Below are 19,571 nucleotides of genomic sequence, written 5' to 3'. Positions count from 1 at the left end.
AAGATCACACAGCTAGGAAATGGAGAATCCAGGTGGCATGCTTTCCACCACACCAATATGTTGTGCAAAAGAACCACATGATGAAAATTTCTTGGTTAATCCAAAGAAATTATTATTAATTAACTGGATAAAGAAGAATTATTAACTGGATAAAGTATTAACTGGATAAAGAAGAATCCAAACACAAGGATATAGATTTGATATACGCTATTATACCTTTTCACATTGCCAGTGACTCAGGTAATCTATATGGTCATTATTAATGTACTACTAAGTCTACATCAAAATAAAGACTCCAGCTCAATGCAAAATATTTTTAATTAAATTTGCTTAAGATGAAAGAAAGACATCAAGAAAGATAAGAACAAATGTTGGCAAAATTATCATATACTGTTTTACTGCCAAGTAAAATGTCCCTGGTGAATAAGTAGTCAACTGGATAAAAAAAAAATTAAAAACCTAAAACTTAAAAACAATGAAAAGAGACACTTCTTTTAAAAGACACCCTAATTGTAAGATTTGTCATTTTCAAATAAATTAAACCATGACCTTTGACTTAATGAAATACACTAATAGTTAACCATTAAAAGTCAGGTACGGAAATAAACATTACAGTTTCTAGTGTCACCAAAACCATTCAGAAAGCACAGTGTCAAAATGTGTTTTGGTGCTTTTTCTTTGCTATACAACAGATTTGATTCTTTAAGGATTTCAATACACAGTTCTTATTTGGTATATTTACAAGAGAAGTTTAGTATATTCAGCTTTACTTAAATGCTACATCACATGGTGTATTTATTACCTTATAAAATACGATGTGGCAAGTAAGACACAGAAATAAACTTTACAAAAAACTAACAGACAATATTTCACACACAGGATTGACTGCATTAATAATTAACAGAAAGCCTTTTCACAAGGGAACTTAATGGAAAGTTTTTCTTAAGCAAGTAAGCAGAAACTCAACAGAAATGGGTAGAAAACCAGAGGAAAAGAAACTGGTGCCATATGTTTTAAACAGTAAAACAATTATATCGTCCATTCAACAATGAAGATGGATGTATCACGAATTATAGTGAAACAAAGAATCTGCTCCTTAGTAAACAAATATAAAACATAATAGCTAGCAGATTGCCTATTGAACTAAAGGCAAAGAGGCCTGAAGTTACAGTAGAAGGGGAAAAAAAAAAGAAAGAAAAATCTTCAATACAGTCTCTATCACAACGCCCTGAAATCGAGACCAAACTACTTTCACATGGAGCTTTTCATACTACAGAGATGTTCTGGCCCAGCTTTTTTTTTAATAGTCTAATTTCAATAATCTATCCTTTAATCACCTATAGCCTCAATGAATTATAGCCTCTCTAAGGATATGTAACGAAAGTTTCCAACACATTAATAAACACAGTAACAGGAAATTAAAAAACAGCAAGAAAAAGAAAAGAAAAAAGGCAGAAGTCACATACCCTTTTCTGTAGAACTATGGGCGTTATTGCAGGCAGAGTGACTCTTCTTGCACTCAAACTCATGCCTGCTCTTCTTAGAGTGATCCCCTCCCGTAGATCATGGACGAAATGAAAGAAATCTTTTACAGTTACTCCTTGGGAATCTCGGGGCTCAGTGCAAAGAAACAACTAGGAAAGTAATAAATGTCACTCTGCTTATGTGATTCCAATCTACCAAAGCCAATTAAGGATGGCTGTGGGACAGGACAAGGCAGCAACCAATCAAAGCCCAGAAAACTCCGCCTTTGTCCTTGGAAACACATTCTGATACTTTTGTTTATGATATTTAAAGAACCAGATTAACAGCCATCTAGTTCACTTAACTTTTTTTTCCAAAACAGTGCAATTCAATGCCATTCTTTGTTGACTAGGCAGTTATGTCTTTACTGCAACATTTCAACATATGGCAGATAAGAAACTGTTTACATTGGTCTATTTAAAGTGTATAAATATGCAGATGCACTAAATTTACTTATGCTACTCATAAAAGTGATAAATGGGTAGATCGAAACATATTACATGAGGCACAAAAAATAATCCTGAAGTTAGAATTGGTCCAAAGGTGTTAAACTTTACAAGTCATAATAAAAGGATTTTAATATATATTTATGTACTTCGTCTCCTAAACAGCTAAAATTTCTGTATTATGGACCTTTTAGCTGTCCTTGAAGCTACACACTTAACTATTCCTGTTAAATATTACCTTAACAATCAACCTAAATAATACTGTTAAATATAAATGGGGCATTAAACTACAACGTATGAATTGCAAATGCTAACGTTTTTTAAAAGCACAGATCTGTGTAATTGAGCACATTTCATTCAATTCAAAGCATTTAAATAAGCATGCTCAAAGCATTCTCAAAAGTTTAACAACCATTTTGCCTTTTTTTCTTACAATAACTAAAAATTGTATTCCAGTATTTTCGAGGGTTGGAGAAGGGTCCATTTCTGGTTAATGAGAAAATTTTCAATAATGTCTAAATAAAGAGTAAGAGAAACACAAAAATGACAAAAACTATTGCAATATTAAAACTAATCTGAGTTTTTATATTATAAACTCCCTTTGGACCGATTCCTTAACAAGCACCTACTCAGTGCTCTTCAACCAGGACACAGAGAATGACATGCTGCGTTCAGCTTGAGGGAAGCTCCCTGTCACTTCTAGATCACAAAGTGGTTGTCGTAGTAACAGGGCAAAATGCGAGATTCTCGGCAACTCAGATACAAACTTTCCATTTCATTATCTAGACTGCTACTGGGCAGAGTTCATTTGGGTGTGTTTTATATGCACGGTGATCTCATATTCCTCAAAAGAAAAAAAGAGACACTACAAACTCTAGGGTTCCCTACTTTGAATTTCAAAACCTACACAGCTCGCTCACAATGGCAGCTGGGGGGGAATTCACTTAGTAAAAAAGTCACAGGCAGATCTAATTTGTGGGCATTCATTTTATTCTTATCCTACTAGGTTTATCATGGTCTTTTAAAATAAAACTACCAACAAAAATCTACTAATACTGGGAGGGGAGTCACCATTTGTGAAGGAAAAGATTTTGGTTTAACCTTGAGTCACTTTTTTGGCAGGCACACAATAACAAAGCCCATGGTTACTACATAATTTCAAGTTTATTATCTACAATTTTTCTTTCTTCTTTTCTCAATTTAGGCTTTGAATATTACAAAGAAGTGTTATCTCTGGTCTCAGAAAGGGTTCCACCATAATCAAAGCAATTCATTCCACTAAATCATGAGGCAAAGAACCCACTATGTGCCAGGCAGTGTGTTAGGTGATAAGTACATGCTAATGAGTAAGATATGGTCACTGCTTCATAGTGGAATAGAGATACTCATTTTTAAATTAAAAATCACATTCAGTAAAGGGCTGAGTCTCACTGTGATTAAATGCCAAGTACCAGGGGTGCACCAAGTTAGAAGAAACTACACATCAGAGGTGAGATCACGGCAGGCTTCAAGGAGGAAACGACATTTGCTTTGAAAAGTGAGTAAGAGAAAAGACTATGCAGAACTTGATAACTGATGGAGATACAGAGTGAGGTTCTCAAAGCCGACTGCAAGTTTTGAAGTCTAGGCGAATGGGGAGTCAGAGATGCTGTTTCACATCACATGACAGAGCTTTTTAAACACCAAAATGCATCCTTCAAGTCAAAACAATGTCCAGGCTCTATATTCATTACAGTGCAACATACCTGTCCTTAAAAACTATTCTACAGACAATGAACTGCTGAAGTATGATAGGTCATCTCTTTGGAACTCTTGAAAAGCTGAAGTTCATAAATTTTCAGTGAAAACCATGAAGAGCGAAATGTGGCATTTTGTGACTCTATGTTGCCAAAAAGGTCTTTGAAAAAAACTCAAATACACTTTTCACAGTCAGCAGGCTGAAAGACTAATGAGACAACACTCACACTTAATAACAGGCAGAGTCTCATTTTTCAGCGATCTTTTCCACGTGTTCCTAGTGACTGCTTTATCTCACTTCCTAGTTATTGTAGACACTGATTCAAAATTTAACTTGAGCCCATGCTTTTTTTTTTTTTTTACCATTATTATAAATGGCTTGCACCACTCACTAACCTTGCCACCTGAGCCTTAATTTCTTCAGCTGCTGCTAAATGGGGATAAAAAGCTATGGTCAACAATTTGGGGATTGCTATGAGGATCAAGGATATCAGTTTTGTGTATGGTCTGGAAGAGTCCAAGGCAGGTGATGAAAAATACTCCGTGAACTGCTCCTGCAGAGGACTGGGCCTAAGATGCATTCTCCTTAGACTGTATCACAGATCATTATTTACAAAATTAATTTTTTTTTTTTTTTTTTTTCAGTATGCAGGCCTCTCACTGTTGTGGCCTCTCCCGTTGCGGAGCACAGGATCCGGGCGCACAGGCTCAGCGGCCATGGCTCACGGGTCCAGCCGCTCCGCAGCATGTGGGATCTTCCCGGACCGGGGCACGAACCCACGTCCCCTGCACCGGCAGACGGACCCCCAACCATTGCGCCACCAGGAAAGCCCTACAAATTAAATTTTGATATAACAGGGTTGCAAACAATATAGCAAGGTCAACAATGAAATACTATAGAATAGCACTGTACATTATTTTGTTCTTTGCTCAACACTGATAGAACAAGAGTGAATTTTGTCGCTCAAAATATGCATATCAAAGTTTCAATGTGAATTAAGAATAACACAAAAATAATAAATAATAAGTATTATGATGATAATTAATAATATTTAAGTGAGCACCCAGTATGGGCCAGGCATTGAGCTAGTTTTCATTGAATCCTCATGACAACTCTATGAAGCAGGTACTAGCTATTCAATAGATGAGGAAACTGACGCCAGAAGAGCAGAAGGCTAAAAATGGTCTCAGATACAAGAATATATTGCAAAAACTTATCCAAATCCACGAAGTACATAAGTCAATCAGCCAAGGTGAAAACCACATCTGGCCCTCTCCAAGATACGCTACTATTCTACTCTACAATATTCTCTCCCACATTGTACTATATAATTTGATGTAGTATTAGCATAAAATGTCATCTTCATACCACCCTTGTTTCTGATGTTCCTAAGCATTTGTTTTACTAACTCACCTAATAAATATGCATAGAGTGCCTTACTATGTGTAAAGTACTATGCTATTTGCTATGGGGAATTCCAAGTTGATAACTCCTGCATATCAGAGGAGCTGACACACGGCAACATGTCAACACTTGGTCGAAGCAGTGCACAAGGTGGAATCTGGGCAGAAGAATGCAACCTAAGCACCAGCCAACGTCTAGGTTCCAAGCCTGCCTTTCAGACCTCTTCTCCCACTCAGCATGAACAGAAGCTCCTTGGAGCTCCCTGAAGCACGTTCGAGTTCCACCTCTTTTTTTGTAACGTTCACTCTCTAAAACCCACAAATCTTTTAAGGCCCAAGACCAGTCCCACCTCTTCTGAAAGTTTCACTGATCTCTCATCCTTCAAGCATCTCTCCTCTTTTTTCTTTGCACATACTACCTTAGAACTGAGAGGTAGAAAAGGAGGGAGTGACAACAAACACAGAGTGCCTGTCAAGTGTTAGGCACTTTACATATGGTATTTCATTTTATTCTAACAAACCTGTATAGCAGGCATCATTTGTTCCCATTTTACAGATTCAAACCATATCTATTTTTTCCAGACTATCTCTTTACCCTTCATCATATACCAGTTTAGTCAAGCTTCAGCTACTGTTTTCTATGTGTGAGCACCTTATATCATTTAGAATGTAGGCTCCCTGAAAGTAGGGACATGTGTAATTTCCCTTTAACCATCACTCTGTCACCCCAAGTGGCTTTATACATGGGGGAGGGAAATGCTATAAGGCACAAGAATGCTTCTTGATTACTAATTCCTAAAAATACTTCTTCAGCCAACCAATCAACCAGTCTCCTGCTTTACACAAAACACAACTTGGTTTGCCCCTCCATTTTCCTCCTGTATATTGTGCTATTGTGCTACCAATTTGGGGTAGCTCATTGCCCCTCCATATTCATTAACTCCCCCAAAGATAAAGATCAAAATTGACCCCTCCAAGAAGTCATTCCTCCATCTAAATTATATCATTCCTTCTTTTGTACTTTTTTTTTAGGACTTAAACTTTTCCATTCCTCATACCTTTCTCTGCACACACTAATACACTGCTTTGATAACTAATAAATCCTTTCATAGGCCCCAGTTGTTTGTCTAAGGAGACTATAATCCTTAAGTGTGGGACCCAGGATTTCATCTCCTGTGCTGCTCCCAGAATACCTAGCAGGATGCTCTCTGTACACAGTAGGCATCACGTTCACTCACAATCAATGTGGAAAGACTAGTCACTCCGGTTACATGGTGGACAAGCCCCCTTTCTCGTCTTAACAGTTGCTAGCCTTATGATTTATTCTGAACAAAAGCACACAGTCTTCTTCACAGGATCATTTGGATATTCTTTTGCCATCTGACATAGTTCTGTTAGTGGTCAGTAGTGTCGACACTAAATTTAACTGTTGTCCTAAGAACACCCGTTTTAGAAAAATCTTAAAATATTTGGTTATAGCATTTAATAGCAATAAACAGTCTAGATCTTTAGACACAAACTCAGTACCTCTAGTTCTATCAGCTCATATTACTCAAAGACCTTTTGCTTCTCTAGGTATACGACAGGGCATCATTCTTTACACTTGATGGGCCTGATCTGACCTTCCTCTATCCTATTTCTCCCCCTCTACTCTGACAGTTCCTTCCTTCCATCAAAAATGTCTAGGATTTCTTTTTTTTCATATTTATTTATTTTATTTATTTATTTGGTTGCACTAGGTCTTAGTTGCGGCAGGTGAGCTCCTTAGCTGTGGCTCGAGGGCTCCTTAGTTGCGGCATGCAAACTTTTAGTTGGGGCATGCATGTGGGATCTAGTTCCCTGACCAGGGATTGAACCCGGGCCCTCTGCATTGGGAGTGTGGAGTCTTAACCACTGTGCCACCAGGGAAGTCCCCTAGGATTTCTTACTGATTTAAACTCTGATAGAAAGTTTCTTCTTTTAAAGAAATTACTGAATGACTTATAAGCCTTAGTCATGATAAATATAACCAATCTACAGTTCAGTCAAGTATTTTAAAAGGTGTATTCTTCACCTGACATAGTTTTCTAGGAGCATTATGGCTGCCTATCAAGGAGGCATAATGTATTGTACTGTCTACAGGAGGGCAGATGGACACTTAAAAATAACTACAACTATATGTTAAGTTCTTTAACTGAGTATAAATAAAGTTCTGGAACCATAAAAAAGAAAGAGCTTAATTTCACCATGAAATAGCAGACAAGTTCCCTAAGTGGACAAAAGATCCAAGAATGAAGGTAATTCCAAGTAATGGAAATATATACAAAGATGAAAAACATGGAAGGAGCTTCCAGACAAGAATGGTCCTTCTATGTCATACTCAGAAATTTGACTCTCAACCTCAAGGGTAGTGATATTTGATAAGATGTGAATTTTACCTCAGTGTGAAAGACAAACTATGGAATAGTGACTAGAAGGAAGGAAAACAGAAACAGAGAAATGAGTCTTAGAGAGAAATGGAAATTACCAAATTAGAAGGAAGTCAAGATTTCAAAGATGACAAGGAAGTAGAAACACAGGTTCAAGTGGTCAAATACATTAACAAATATAAATAAAATTATAACTTTTCCCTGTATTTGAGCTTCCAACATAAATTATAATTAACAAAAGTATAGGCTATAAAAAGATAAATGTCTTATCTACACTCTTCAAATTTCATATACTTTAAGGTTCTCTTAAGAAAAATAGATCAAGAAAGCAGACAAAAAACAAGCACCTAACTTTCTTCATGCCCCCCAAACCTTTAAATGACAAGAAGGAGAAGAAGGAGGAAGAGAAAGAAAATAAAGAGATAATTTCCTTGCTAAGAAAGAAGAAATAATTTTTTTTTTTTTGCCATGCTGGGATATAAGAAAGGTACCTTCAGTATACCATAAATTAAAAGAATTTCTAGAAGCTAGAAATCACTGGCATTAGACTGATAAGAGCACAAGAAATTATAGCCAGAATTTGTGTATAAGAGAAAAGATGGTGAAGACAGATCCAGAGAACTTAGGTTTAGAGTATATTTAGAGAAAATATAAGGTCATCTTAAATACTATATAAATACTTAAGAGAAAAGGAATGTAGAGGATGAGGCAACCCAGAACTTCCAAACATTACTGTAATAAACAAAGCTAACAACTAATAAACAGTATAGAAGATAAAGCTGAGAAAATGTCTCTCACAATGTGAAGGGAAAAGTCAAAGAAATGAAATGAAAAAGAAACCATGGAGGAACAATCTAAAAAGATCAACACACGTAGAATATGAGTTACAGAAAGACTAAAAAAAAAGAAAGCACAAGGAAAAAGAAAGAAAAGACAGAAGTTCCCTGAGCTGAATAAAGTTACAAATTTTAAACTAAAAGTGCCCCCCAATGGCTAATTTGAACAAAAAAGTAGTCACGTTAGACAAATAGTGGGAAATGTGACAAATTCAAAGAGAAAAGATAAAATTCCTAACACTTCCTGAGAGAGGAATTATCGTTTACCTGCAAGGTATGAGAATCAGACTGGCAACAAAATATTATCCAGTTTCTCAATATCCCCCATGAACATAGGCACAAAAATCCTTTAAAAATAACGGAAACAAAAGGAGGTCAGAAATCCATTTTTGCAGGAACACCATACCTCTGTAGCAGTGGGAAGTCATTATATTAAGAAAAATTTCACACCTTCCCATATCCCTTAGCTTAGAAGAATTAAAGGCTGAAAACAAAATTCAAACACAAAAAAGGAAAAGTCTTTTTAACTTAGTACTTAAACTGTGACTGTCTTCCTCATGAATCTCCCATAAATATGTTCCAAGAAAAACCCACTGCTTTGAAGATGAATAACAAAACAGAACCATCATCGAAATCTGTACAAACATACTATGAATGGGAAGAAAGGAGAAAAGACACAGGAAAAACAAATGGCAGATGAGGACTACTTGCAAGAAAAGTAATGCCAAAGAACAGATAAAATTTAAGACCATACATTAAACCAAGAACAAAAAATAATTAATGAAGCAAAATCGTATCTGTTCACACACAAAGCAGACAATTAAAAGGATAGAGAAGAAACACCAAGACAGTAAGAGGAGATGAAACATTAGCTAGCAGAGCTCCAGAGATTTAAATGCTATGTATTGAAATCTATCAAAGTCGAGGTAATAGATGACAGATACAAAAAAGGCAACCAAAGAGAGAAGAAAACTGTTTCAAATTTAAGAAGTATTAGAAACAGAGAACTAAAGACAAGTAAAGGAGATCTATACATGTGTAACTGGAATCTCCCCAGAAGAAAATCAAAATAATGGAAAGGAATAAATATATAAAAATAAAATATAAGAAAACTTTTTATAATAAAATACCTACTGAAATCTGAAATAGATATATATGTATAACTGAAATCACTTTGCTGTACACCTGAAACTTACACAACATTGTGAATCAACTATACCTCAATTAAAAAAAAAAAAAGATTAGAGGGGCACATCAGAAACTCATTCCATACAAAGTTTACTTCTAAAAGAATTTAAGTATTTTCCTCTTAATAGGCTCTGATAGCCATATATTATTTTGCTCTGAAATGAGGGTTCAACATTCCACTAAAGGCGTGTTTCATACTCTGTTAGAAGGACAGCTTCATACTTTCTGTGTAGATATGATTACGACTAAGATAAAACACGTCCGTATACTTTAGGGAAAAGAAATATAAGAGTTCCACTGTCTGAAAATAAGAATAGAGTTGTGCAGTGGGTTGGTCTATAATCCCAACATGGAGAATTAAGCTAACTTGTGTAATGTTCATTGATAATTTGTCCATAGCTTAATACATATTTAGCAATACACTAGGAACAATAGTAAGCATATGTGATATTTTGTAAAAATTTATTAGTGTATTTCTAGCTATAAAATACAGAATGTAGAAGTCTGTATAGAGTGGTGTGAAAGCTTCAGTTGTAGTGTAACAGTAGGGAAATTTCAAACAAGATTTTAGGAAAAGGGTGACAATTATCATTCCATTCCTTATATTTCTATTGAGGGATCCATATTTTACTATACTCAGTTAATCTCTTCATACTCTTCTATAGTCTTTCTTTCCCCTACAGAAGAATGAGTAAGTTACAAAATAGGTAACAATGAGTTAAAAAAAAAAACTGTATTAATTTAGCTCAAACAATTGGCTCCATCTTGCATATCTTTTTTGCCACACTGACCAATAAATGGACATTGAGCTCTTTACCCTCACATGGCAAACGTAGTCGTAACTGAACCTAGGTTATGTCTCTCAAGACAAGACTGAAATGTTATTTCCTTCTTGTAATCTTATTTTCAGACCTGACAAGGTTTGAGGCTGGCCACTTCTACCCTATCATTCCCCGAAAGATTCTGCAGACCCATTTCACTCAGATGTGGGAGTCAAGGTCTGTTTTGTATGAAAAGTGAGTGGGTAGCTGGGAAACGAATAGAAAGTTCAAGTTTTCCTTATGGTCTATATTGATTTCCCTATTCCAAATTTACTACTAATAAATCTGAAACACTATTTTAATGCTTAAAAAATAAAATAAAATACATATTGAAGGGCACACGTCCCCAGAGAAACTCATTTTAATAGTCAACAGTAAAATGCCCAACTTCACTGGACTTGAAATTTACAGAATGCGTTGGACATCAAGGCAAAAAATCCCCAGTAGCTCATAAGGGAGAAATCAATCTGTTGCAGTATTTCTCCACAATAACATTCAACAAGTTTCAGTGGACCCCACTGTCTTTTAGTTACTCCACTGGATGGAGTAATGCTCATGAAATCCTTGGGGAAAGAAATAGAAACGAGATATTTAAATCTAGCAAAACTCATTGACTGTAAAGGTAACAGACAATATTCAAAAGTTTTGAACATATGAAAGCACATAAAATCTTGTTCCCATGGAACCTTCTTGAGGAATTTACTAGGAGATAAATTGCAATCATCCGAGAGCCAGCTGGAAAATTCAAAGTAAAAGGACTATAATAAATACCAAAACTAATTATGGGACTAAATCCCTATGTAATTATGCTGCTATAATAAAATATAAGTAATATAAGCCTTAACATGCAGAAATGATAAAAGAAACATGGGAAGATAAAAGCTGAAGGAGGAAAAACATGGAATGTTACTGAGATCAAAAGATATTATTTTAAAACTGATAAATCACAGGAGAATTTAAATTATTTTGTAATGCTAAAATCAGCTGGTAGAAAATGGAGGAGGAAGAAGAAAAATATTAATTTTATTATTGCTCCTTAGAGAGGATTAACAGATAATGTTTAAAGAAATAAGAGGTTTAAGGGTTTCCATGTAGTTATAGCCATAATGGTAACAGAAATATAAACCTTTCTAATTAAAAGAACACAATGCTAAGAAGGCAGAACACCTTGTAAATTTTCTTCAAAACCTATAAATTTTAAAACATAATATAAAATAGTATAACAATATTAACACCAAACTTTTATGTCATCTCAATAAATGTTAGAGAGCCAAACTTACCTACTGAAAGAAAACAAACTTTCCGTATGAATCATAAAGCAGATTCCACTCTATTCGGTGGGAAAGAGACTCCTATAACCCAGTGACTGAGAAAGTTTGAAAACAAAGAATGTGGTGGGGGCAAGGCGGGGGCGGGGGTGGGCGAGAAAGAAAAAAAAGAAAGGAGGGAAGGAGGGACGGAGAAAGAACAGAGGGAAGGAGGGAAGGAAAGAATACAGTGGTCAATATCATGCAAGACTGAACTCAGGACAGAAAAGCACTAAACAAGCAATGAAGAAAACTTTAATGCTAAAAGATGTGATTCACAATAAAAAATATATTGGTTATGAATGTCTAGGTGTCATACAATACACATAGGTATAGGAAATATAAGGAAAATCGGATATAGACACACTATTAATAGACTACTATCCAACCCTCTCAAACCATGATGAACAGGTGTATTAAAAAGTAGATATAAATATGAAAAATATAAATAGGCTAATATAAACAACAAAATAGATTTAACTGTTACATTTCGAATTCTAATGTTAAGTCAGAGAATATAACTTCTCTTTAAGAAAATGCTTAGGGCTTCCCTGGTGGCGCAGTGGTTAAGAATCTGCCTGCCAATGCAGCGGACACGGGTTCGAGCCCTGGTCTGGGAAGATCCCACATGCCGCGGAGCAACTAAGCCCGTGCACCACAACTACTGAGCCTGCGCTCTAGAGCCCGCGAGCCACAGCTACTGAGCCCGTGTGCTACAAACTACTGAAGCCCACGTGCCTAGAGCCTGTGCTCCGCACAAAAGAAGTCACTGCAATGAGAAGCCCGCACAACACAATGAAGAGTAGCTCCTGCTCGCTGCAACTAGAGAAAAGTCCGTGAGCAGCAACGAAGACCCGATGCAGCCAAAAATAAAATAATTTTTTTTTTAATTAAAAGGTTAAAAAAAAAACTTGGTCACATTTTAAGTCACAGATAAAATCCCAATAAATTCTAATAGTGGAAAGAATGCAGACAACAGTTTCTGATCACAGTACAATAAAATGAAAACTTACTAATAAAATCTGGGGTTAGGAAAAATTTTAAGACTCTTTATATAACTCTCCAAAGAAAAAAATAAAAGTTGAAATTGCAGAATATCTACATAATAATACTACTACAAATAAGAATAATGAATTTAATGAAAACACTACACATCACATCTTTTACAGCTAACAGTTCTCACGCTATAATTCATAGCCTTAAACACATATCTATTAATAAACAAGAATGAAAATAAATTCATTAGTATCCAAAATTTAGAAAATATCATTAAGTAAAATCTGAGGAAAGCATAAAGAAGAAATTTAGTAAAAATAAAAGTAGAAATTAAAACTTGGAAAAAAAGCAAAATGTAGAACTAATAAATAAATCCAAGATCTGATGTTTGGGGGAAAAAAATAAAATAGATAAATTGTGAAACAAATCAAGGGCGAAAAAAGGGAAAGTAACAATATATAAGAAATAATACTAGAGAAATGAAGAAACAATTAAAAGAATATTAAGAAAATACTTCCCACAATTTTATGTAAATAAAATCTGGATGAAATTGATAATTCTGTAGGACAATATAAGTTATACATATTGAATCCAGCAAACAGAAAATTCAAAGACATTAATTACGATAGAAAAAGAGAGCAAGTTGTCAAAGAGCTATTCCCCAAAAAGGTGGGCCAGTACAGATAGTTTGTTTTACAGAGAAATTCTACATACTCTTTAAGGAACAGATGATGTCTCTGCTTTTCAAACTGTTTCAGAGTAAAGAAAATGTGTAATTATAGCCAAGAAAGTTAGAAGAACAAGATCAATGAGGAGTGTCTTTCTATACCTGACATACCTAACATAATATAAAAAGGCAGTCATCCAATTTTTAAAAAGTTACCTACAGATCCATGTGTATATGCAACAGTTGGTACCGAAAATCAAGGGAGAAAGGATGAGATACTCAAAAAAGACTGACTCTACTCGTTTGAGTACACAAAGGATATTCTTTAACCTGATACTAAAATGGACTCCAAAATTAGAAAACTAAAAAGAAATTCCCAAAATTTAACTAATTTAACTAATTTACATACGTTAGAAAAAATAACCAAAGAATTTTAATAATCTAGACCTAGAAGCCATAAAAAAATTCAACAAATTAAACTTATAAATATTTTAATGTTTATAGTATGATAGATTCCATACATAAAATTCGAACACCAGGCACAGATTGAGAGAATATGTGTACAACATATTTAAGAGAGGACTAATACTCAGAATATATAAAGAGTTCCTAAAAATTAACAGAAAAAATAAATACCTCTCAAAATAAAAATGAACCAAAAGGCAGATATGAACACACAATTCACATACATATGAACAAACATATTACACCACTGAATATAAAAACTTGAAAAAAATATTCAGTCTCACTAGTAACAAAAGAAACATACATTAAAATAAGGCACTTTCACTACTGGAAAAACTTTTAAATATTGATAATGTCAAATGCTGGCACAAGTGTTAGGAAGAAAGTGGTACTGTCAGACATAAAAGAAAGTAGAATAAATGGGAACAGACTTTAAGGAATGAAATCTGGCAGCATCTATAAAAACCTTGAGAAGCCATGCCTTTTGATATAACTACTCCTTTCCTGATTCTCTAGACTAACTAGCATAAACATTAGAAAGGCATCTGGAAGAATGTTCACTGTATCATTGCTTACAAGAGAAAAATTTGGAAACAATTGATGTATTGAAAATGCTTACATATTAATAAAATATAATGCATTCAGTCTATGGACTAGTAGGTAGCAACTGACAGAACTAACATACAGATTAACAAAAAAAGATTGCAAAAACATAATGTTGAATTTTTTTAACTATAGAGCAATAATTTAGTATGACCCCATTTGTGTAAAAATCAAAGAAAATACCTATAGTTTCATATATACACGTGTGTCAGTAAACCCATAAGAAAAAAAAACCCTAAAAGAATCCATGCCAAATTTTTAACAATCTTGATCTTTAGGGAAGAAAGTGAGATTGAGGAGACCTGTGATCACGAAGTGGTTATTTTTAATGTATTTATTTTTTTATAATATTTATAGTTCATGTACTATTCATGTAAAACTTAAAATGCAAAGAACTATAAGATTATTCAAGTTAAAGTTCAAGTACTTAGCAAAAGTAGAGTGTCATGAGCTCTGACTGCTCAAATATTGACAAGGACTCCTTAATACTTACTACACTCCTTACTTCTGAGCAATTATCTCTGGTATTAGCATTTAATGCATTCTATGATATGTTACCCATTTCTTTAAAATATATTGTATTTAGGAAGTACACATTACTGATAACAATCAGTAAATATTAGAATTATCTGTGAGGTCATCTGTAATTTAGTACCCAGGAATCCTTTTTAAACGCCTCTGGTCAAATGGTCATTTAGCACACCTTGAAAACCTCTAACTGTGTATAGAAAGATAATAACTGCTGTGTGTTTATGACTTTGTACCCCTGTACCCATCAGGTTCCCAGCAGGTTCTTGTTAACTATTGGCTAAATGAAGGAGTGCTCTAGTTGTTAAGTTAGAACTTTCTTCCCTGAATTTCCTGTCTGCCTCTCCCCTCAAGCAAGTGCAACAACTCCATTTTAAAGAGAAAATATGTAATATGAGCCCCAAAATATATTTTTACAGACATACCCATGTCTTGCACATGTTCTACCTTCCTCGTTTCCAATTGAATTAGAAAATGCTCCTTTCTATCCTTGGCAGGCTGAATAATGCTACCCTCCATGAAAAAAAAAAAAAGTCCACATCCTAATCCCCGGAATCTGTGGCTCTGTATATATTAGCTTACATGATAAAAAGGGCTTTGCAGATGTGATTAAGTTAAAGATCTTGATAACCGAAGATTATCCTGAATTACACAGGTGGTCTCAAGATATTCACAAGGGTTCTTACAAGGCGAAGGCAGGGAGGGTCAGCATCAGAAAAAGTGATGTGCCAACGGAAACAGAAATAAAGAGATGTAAAAACAGAAGCAGGGGTCAGTGATGTGGGACCAAGAGCCAGATGCTAGAAAAGGCAAGTAGATGGAGTCTCCAGAAGGAAAAAGGCTGACACCTTGATTTTAGCCCAATGACCTGGTTTCAGATTTCCAAAACTGTAAGTTAATAAATGTGTCTTGTTTTGATCTACTAATTTTTGTTGTAGTTTGTTACAGCAACAATAGGAAACTAATACATCCCCCTTTCTCTTCAGTTTCCTAGGAGCTCTTTTCTTTCTTCTGTATATTTAATCTTTCTTCAACCAGATTTCTCTCACTGGCTTTTAAACATACTGAAGCCCCTAGATTTAAAAATAAAAGATACTAAAATTTCTCTCCAGCTAAAATATCATTTTTTCTTTTAACAACAAACTTCTCCAACTATAATCTAAGGCTTCTACTCTGAAGGACTTAATCCAACCCTCTTACCAAAGATCTCCTTGAAGCTAAGTAAAATGAACATTTTCATCCTCCCTTCTATTTGCCCTTCAGCATATGTGAACATTCTTGGCTAGCTTCTCTCTGTTGACTCTCATTTGGCCAGCTCACTCTGTCCAAAAACTTCAATTACCACCGTATAAGCAGATGCTGACAAACTCACATATCCTGGTCAGATATCTCTGTGAAGCAACAGACACATGTATTTAATTGGATATTGATATCCCCATTTGGATGACTCAAATGCACCTTAAACTCAAAAAGTCCAAATCAAACTCACAATGTCACCATCTGACACCAAAATCTGGTCTTCTTCTAGTGTTTCTAGCTCAGTGAATGGCACTACCATCCATCTATTCAGCTGCAACAGCCAGAAATTTGGGCATAATTTTGGACATGCCTCATTGTTCACACCTCATATCCATTCTATCATCAAGTCTTGCTAATTTTACTTTGCAAATATCTCCAAAATCAATCCACTTATTTTCTTCTCTTATAGTTCATTCTAGGAATTAAGCGGAAGCTTCAGATCTTCACACACCTCTTCCACACTGTTATCAGAATAGCTAATAGGAGAATACAGAAATTTGTGTCCTGGTAGAACGATTCTCCCTCCTTACAGTTTCACCATGAGTATCTGTCTGAGAGTCCCTCAAAATAATCTCTTTATGCACTTTTCCCTGTTTAGGTCAGCTACTCCAAGCCCAGAACTCCCAGGTCATCCATCCTCAGGCCCCATATTCTCTGGATCAGTACATCACCTCCTTGTCACCCCACACTTTCCCAACTGCTGAAATCATTTTACTATGCCTCTGGATCTCACAATTAATCATGAACAAAATCCCACAAAATTTAATCTCTTCTCTCAACTTTGCCTTCATTCTAACTGAACTCTCACTATCACTGAAGATCACTGTTCCACACTTCTCATGGCCCAGAGGTGGGCAGAGGTTCTTCTTGACCCTCATTGCTATTTTTAGATATATCTTCCTTCCTCTTTTCTAAATTTTCCTAGCTTTAAATCTTCTACCATTAAACTATACCACCCATTATTCCTCCTTGTTGCAGTTGTCTTTGGTCATCTCAGATACTCTCATGAATGGATTGAGGTTATCCATCCAAGCAGAGACTAGAGTGAACAGCCTCAGGAAGAAGGTGACTTCTTTAAAACTTCTTCAATTTTTGTACGCAATGTCCAACATTTGATTTAAAAAATCAACTGGCATACAAAAAAAAAAACAGGGCAGAGGGAGAGGGGAGGAAAGACCATACAAAAAGATCTAGATATTGGATCAGATATGGACTTCAAAATAATTGTAACTAATGTGTTCAAGAAAATAAATGACAAAATGGAGAATTCACAAAAGAACTCAGATCTATAAAAATAAATAAAATAGATATTCTAGAAGTGAAAAGTACAATAATAAAACAAAAACCTCAAAATATGGCTTTAATAGCAGGTTGGATATAGCCAAAGAGAAGATTAGTGAACTGGAATATCACAGTAAAAACATTCAGATTGATATAAGAAGAGCAAAGAGAGGAAAAAAGAGCAAAAGGTATATATGAGGCAAAGAAAAAAGATCATGAGGTCAGCAGAGGAAGAACTGGGAAAAAACAATATTTAAATACCTTTCTTCATATGGTCAAGATACTCCAAAACTGAGGAACGCCATTAAGTCAAAGAATTAAGAAGCACTACGCATGCCAAGCAGATAAATATTTTAAAATAATAACTAGGCTCACCTAAAGACAAAGGAAAATCTTAGAAGCAGCCTGAGAGAGCAAACTATCTTTGAAAAATCAGTAATAAGATTGACAGATAATGGTTTAACAGAAATGATAGAAGTCAGAATACAATGAAAAGACAACTGTAAAATGTTAATAGAAAGTAAAGCCAACCTAGCATGTTACACGCAGTGAAAATACCCTTCAAAACAGAGACACAGAAAGAAAACCAGAGATAATCTCTCACTAGCAGAACAGCTTTAAAATAAATACAAGAGGGAATTCTTCAGGCAAAAGAAAATTGATTCCAGATTTTTTTTTAAATGCAAGGAAGAGCAATGAAAAAGGTAAATATACTGGTAATTCAAAATGAATTTTGAATAAACATATTAATGCCTTATGAAGTTTAAAATATGTGTAGAATTAAAATATATGACAACATTAACACAAAGGATGGAAGGGCAATAATAGAGTCAACTGGTCTGAGTAGTGATAACAGTACCACTTCAAGGAGTCAAGGATGCATGTTATAAAGTCTAGGATAATCACAAAAGGAATAGTAAAATAGTGTAAACCTACAAGCTAATAGAGTGAAATAGTTAAATAATTTAAAAATACTTCATTAGTCCAAAAGAAGGCAGGAAACAAAAAATAAGGAACATAAAATAGGTGGGACAAATAGTAAAATGTAAATTAAAAAACATTAAAATTGACAATTTCTTAATAGATTTTCTGACTGTAAACATTCTAGATAAATTCAATAAAGTGGAGCTTTTCTTATTTGAGGGAGTTTCCTTCTTTACTGGTGCTGAAAATCATACTTGTTTTGCCTCCCTGTGAATATACATGATTAGGTGACCTCATATGTACTTATGCATTATAATCAATTTTATATTAGTACCCAGAGTTTGAAATGAATTACATTGAATTCAATTTATAAACTATGAAAGGTTTAACCCAATTTCAATTTCCATCATATTTTTATTTTAAATAAGAAATTTTTATTCAGCCCAATAATAGAATTTTTTTCTATCTATGAATTGTAACTTAGGTATGCTCTGCAATGAGATGAACTGACATTTACAAAACTATTACTAATACTCATGTTGTGATATTAGGTTTAAAGTTAATCCTAATTTTCTTAGGGCACTTAAATGCACTCAAAAGCTTCCTTTAAAAAGTGAAACCACATATTACCACATCTCTGGGTTATACTGAGAGACTCAAAGGAAGACAACCTATTTTTGAACCCCAACTCTACCACTTGATAGTGACCTTTTGTTTTTTCTTCAAGTCACAGGTTATAATTTTTTTTTTTTTTTTTTTTTTAGTAAATTTATTTATTTATTTATTTTTGGCTGCGTTGGGTCTTCGTTGCTGTGCGCAGGTTTTCTCTAGTCGCAGTGAACAGGGGCTACTCTTTGTTGTGGTGCACGGGCTTCTCATTGCGGTGGCTTCTCTTGTCGTGGAGCACCGTCTCTAGGTGCGTGGGCTTCAGTAGTTGTGGCTCGCGGCTCTAAAACGCAGGTTCACATTGTAAAGCAATTATACCCCAATAAAGATGTTAAAAAAAAAAAAAAAAAAAAACGCAGGTTCAGTAGTTGTGGCGCTCGGGCTTAGTTGCTCCGCAGCACGTGGGATCTTCCGACCAAGGCTCGAACCCGTGTCCCCTGCATTGGCAGGCAGATTCTCAACCACTGCGCC

General features: G+C 34.9%; 1 protein-coding gene across 2 annotated transcripts in view; it reads right to left on the bottom strand.

Annotated features, from left to right (window-relative positions):
- The window catches only part of GRB14 (growth factor receptor bound protein 14), a gene marked incomplete at its 5' end in the record, with an annotated part of 125,449 nt that overhangs the window by 67,700 nt on the left and 38,178 nt on the right, over positions 1–19,571 (bottom strand). The window contains one exon of one of the 2 annotated variants that reach the window (XM_082658993.1): positions 1,467–1,726. The exons of the other annotated variant lie outside the window; for it this stretch is intronic. Within the exon in view, the coding sequence (XP_082515119.1) occupies positions 1,467–1,529 (63 nt within the window). Of the gene's footprint in view, positions 1–1,466; positions 1,727–19,571 lie in introns of those variants that run through there. 2 annotated transcript variants of the gene reach the window in all.

Source organism: Grampus griseus (assembly GCF_964374135.1).
Source record: "Grampus griseus genome assembly, chromosome: 7".
NCBI classification, from domain to species: Eukaryota; Metazoa; Chordata; class Mammalia; order Artiodactyla; family Delphinidae; genus Grampus; species Grampus griseus.
This window is presented reverse-complemented; position numbering and strand designations above follow the sequence as displayed.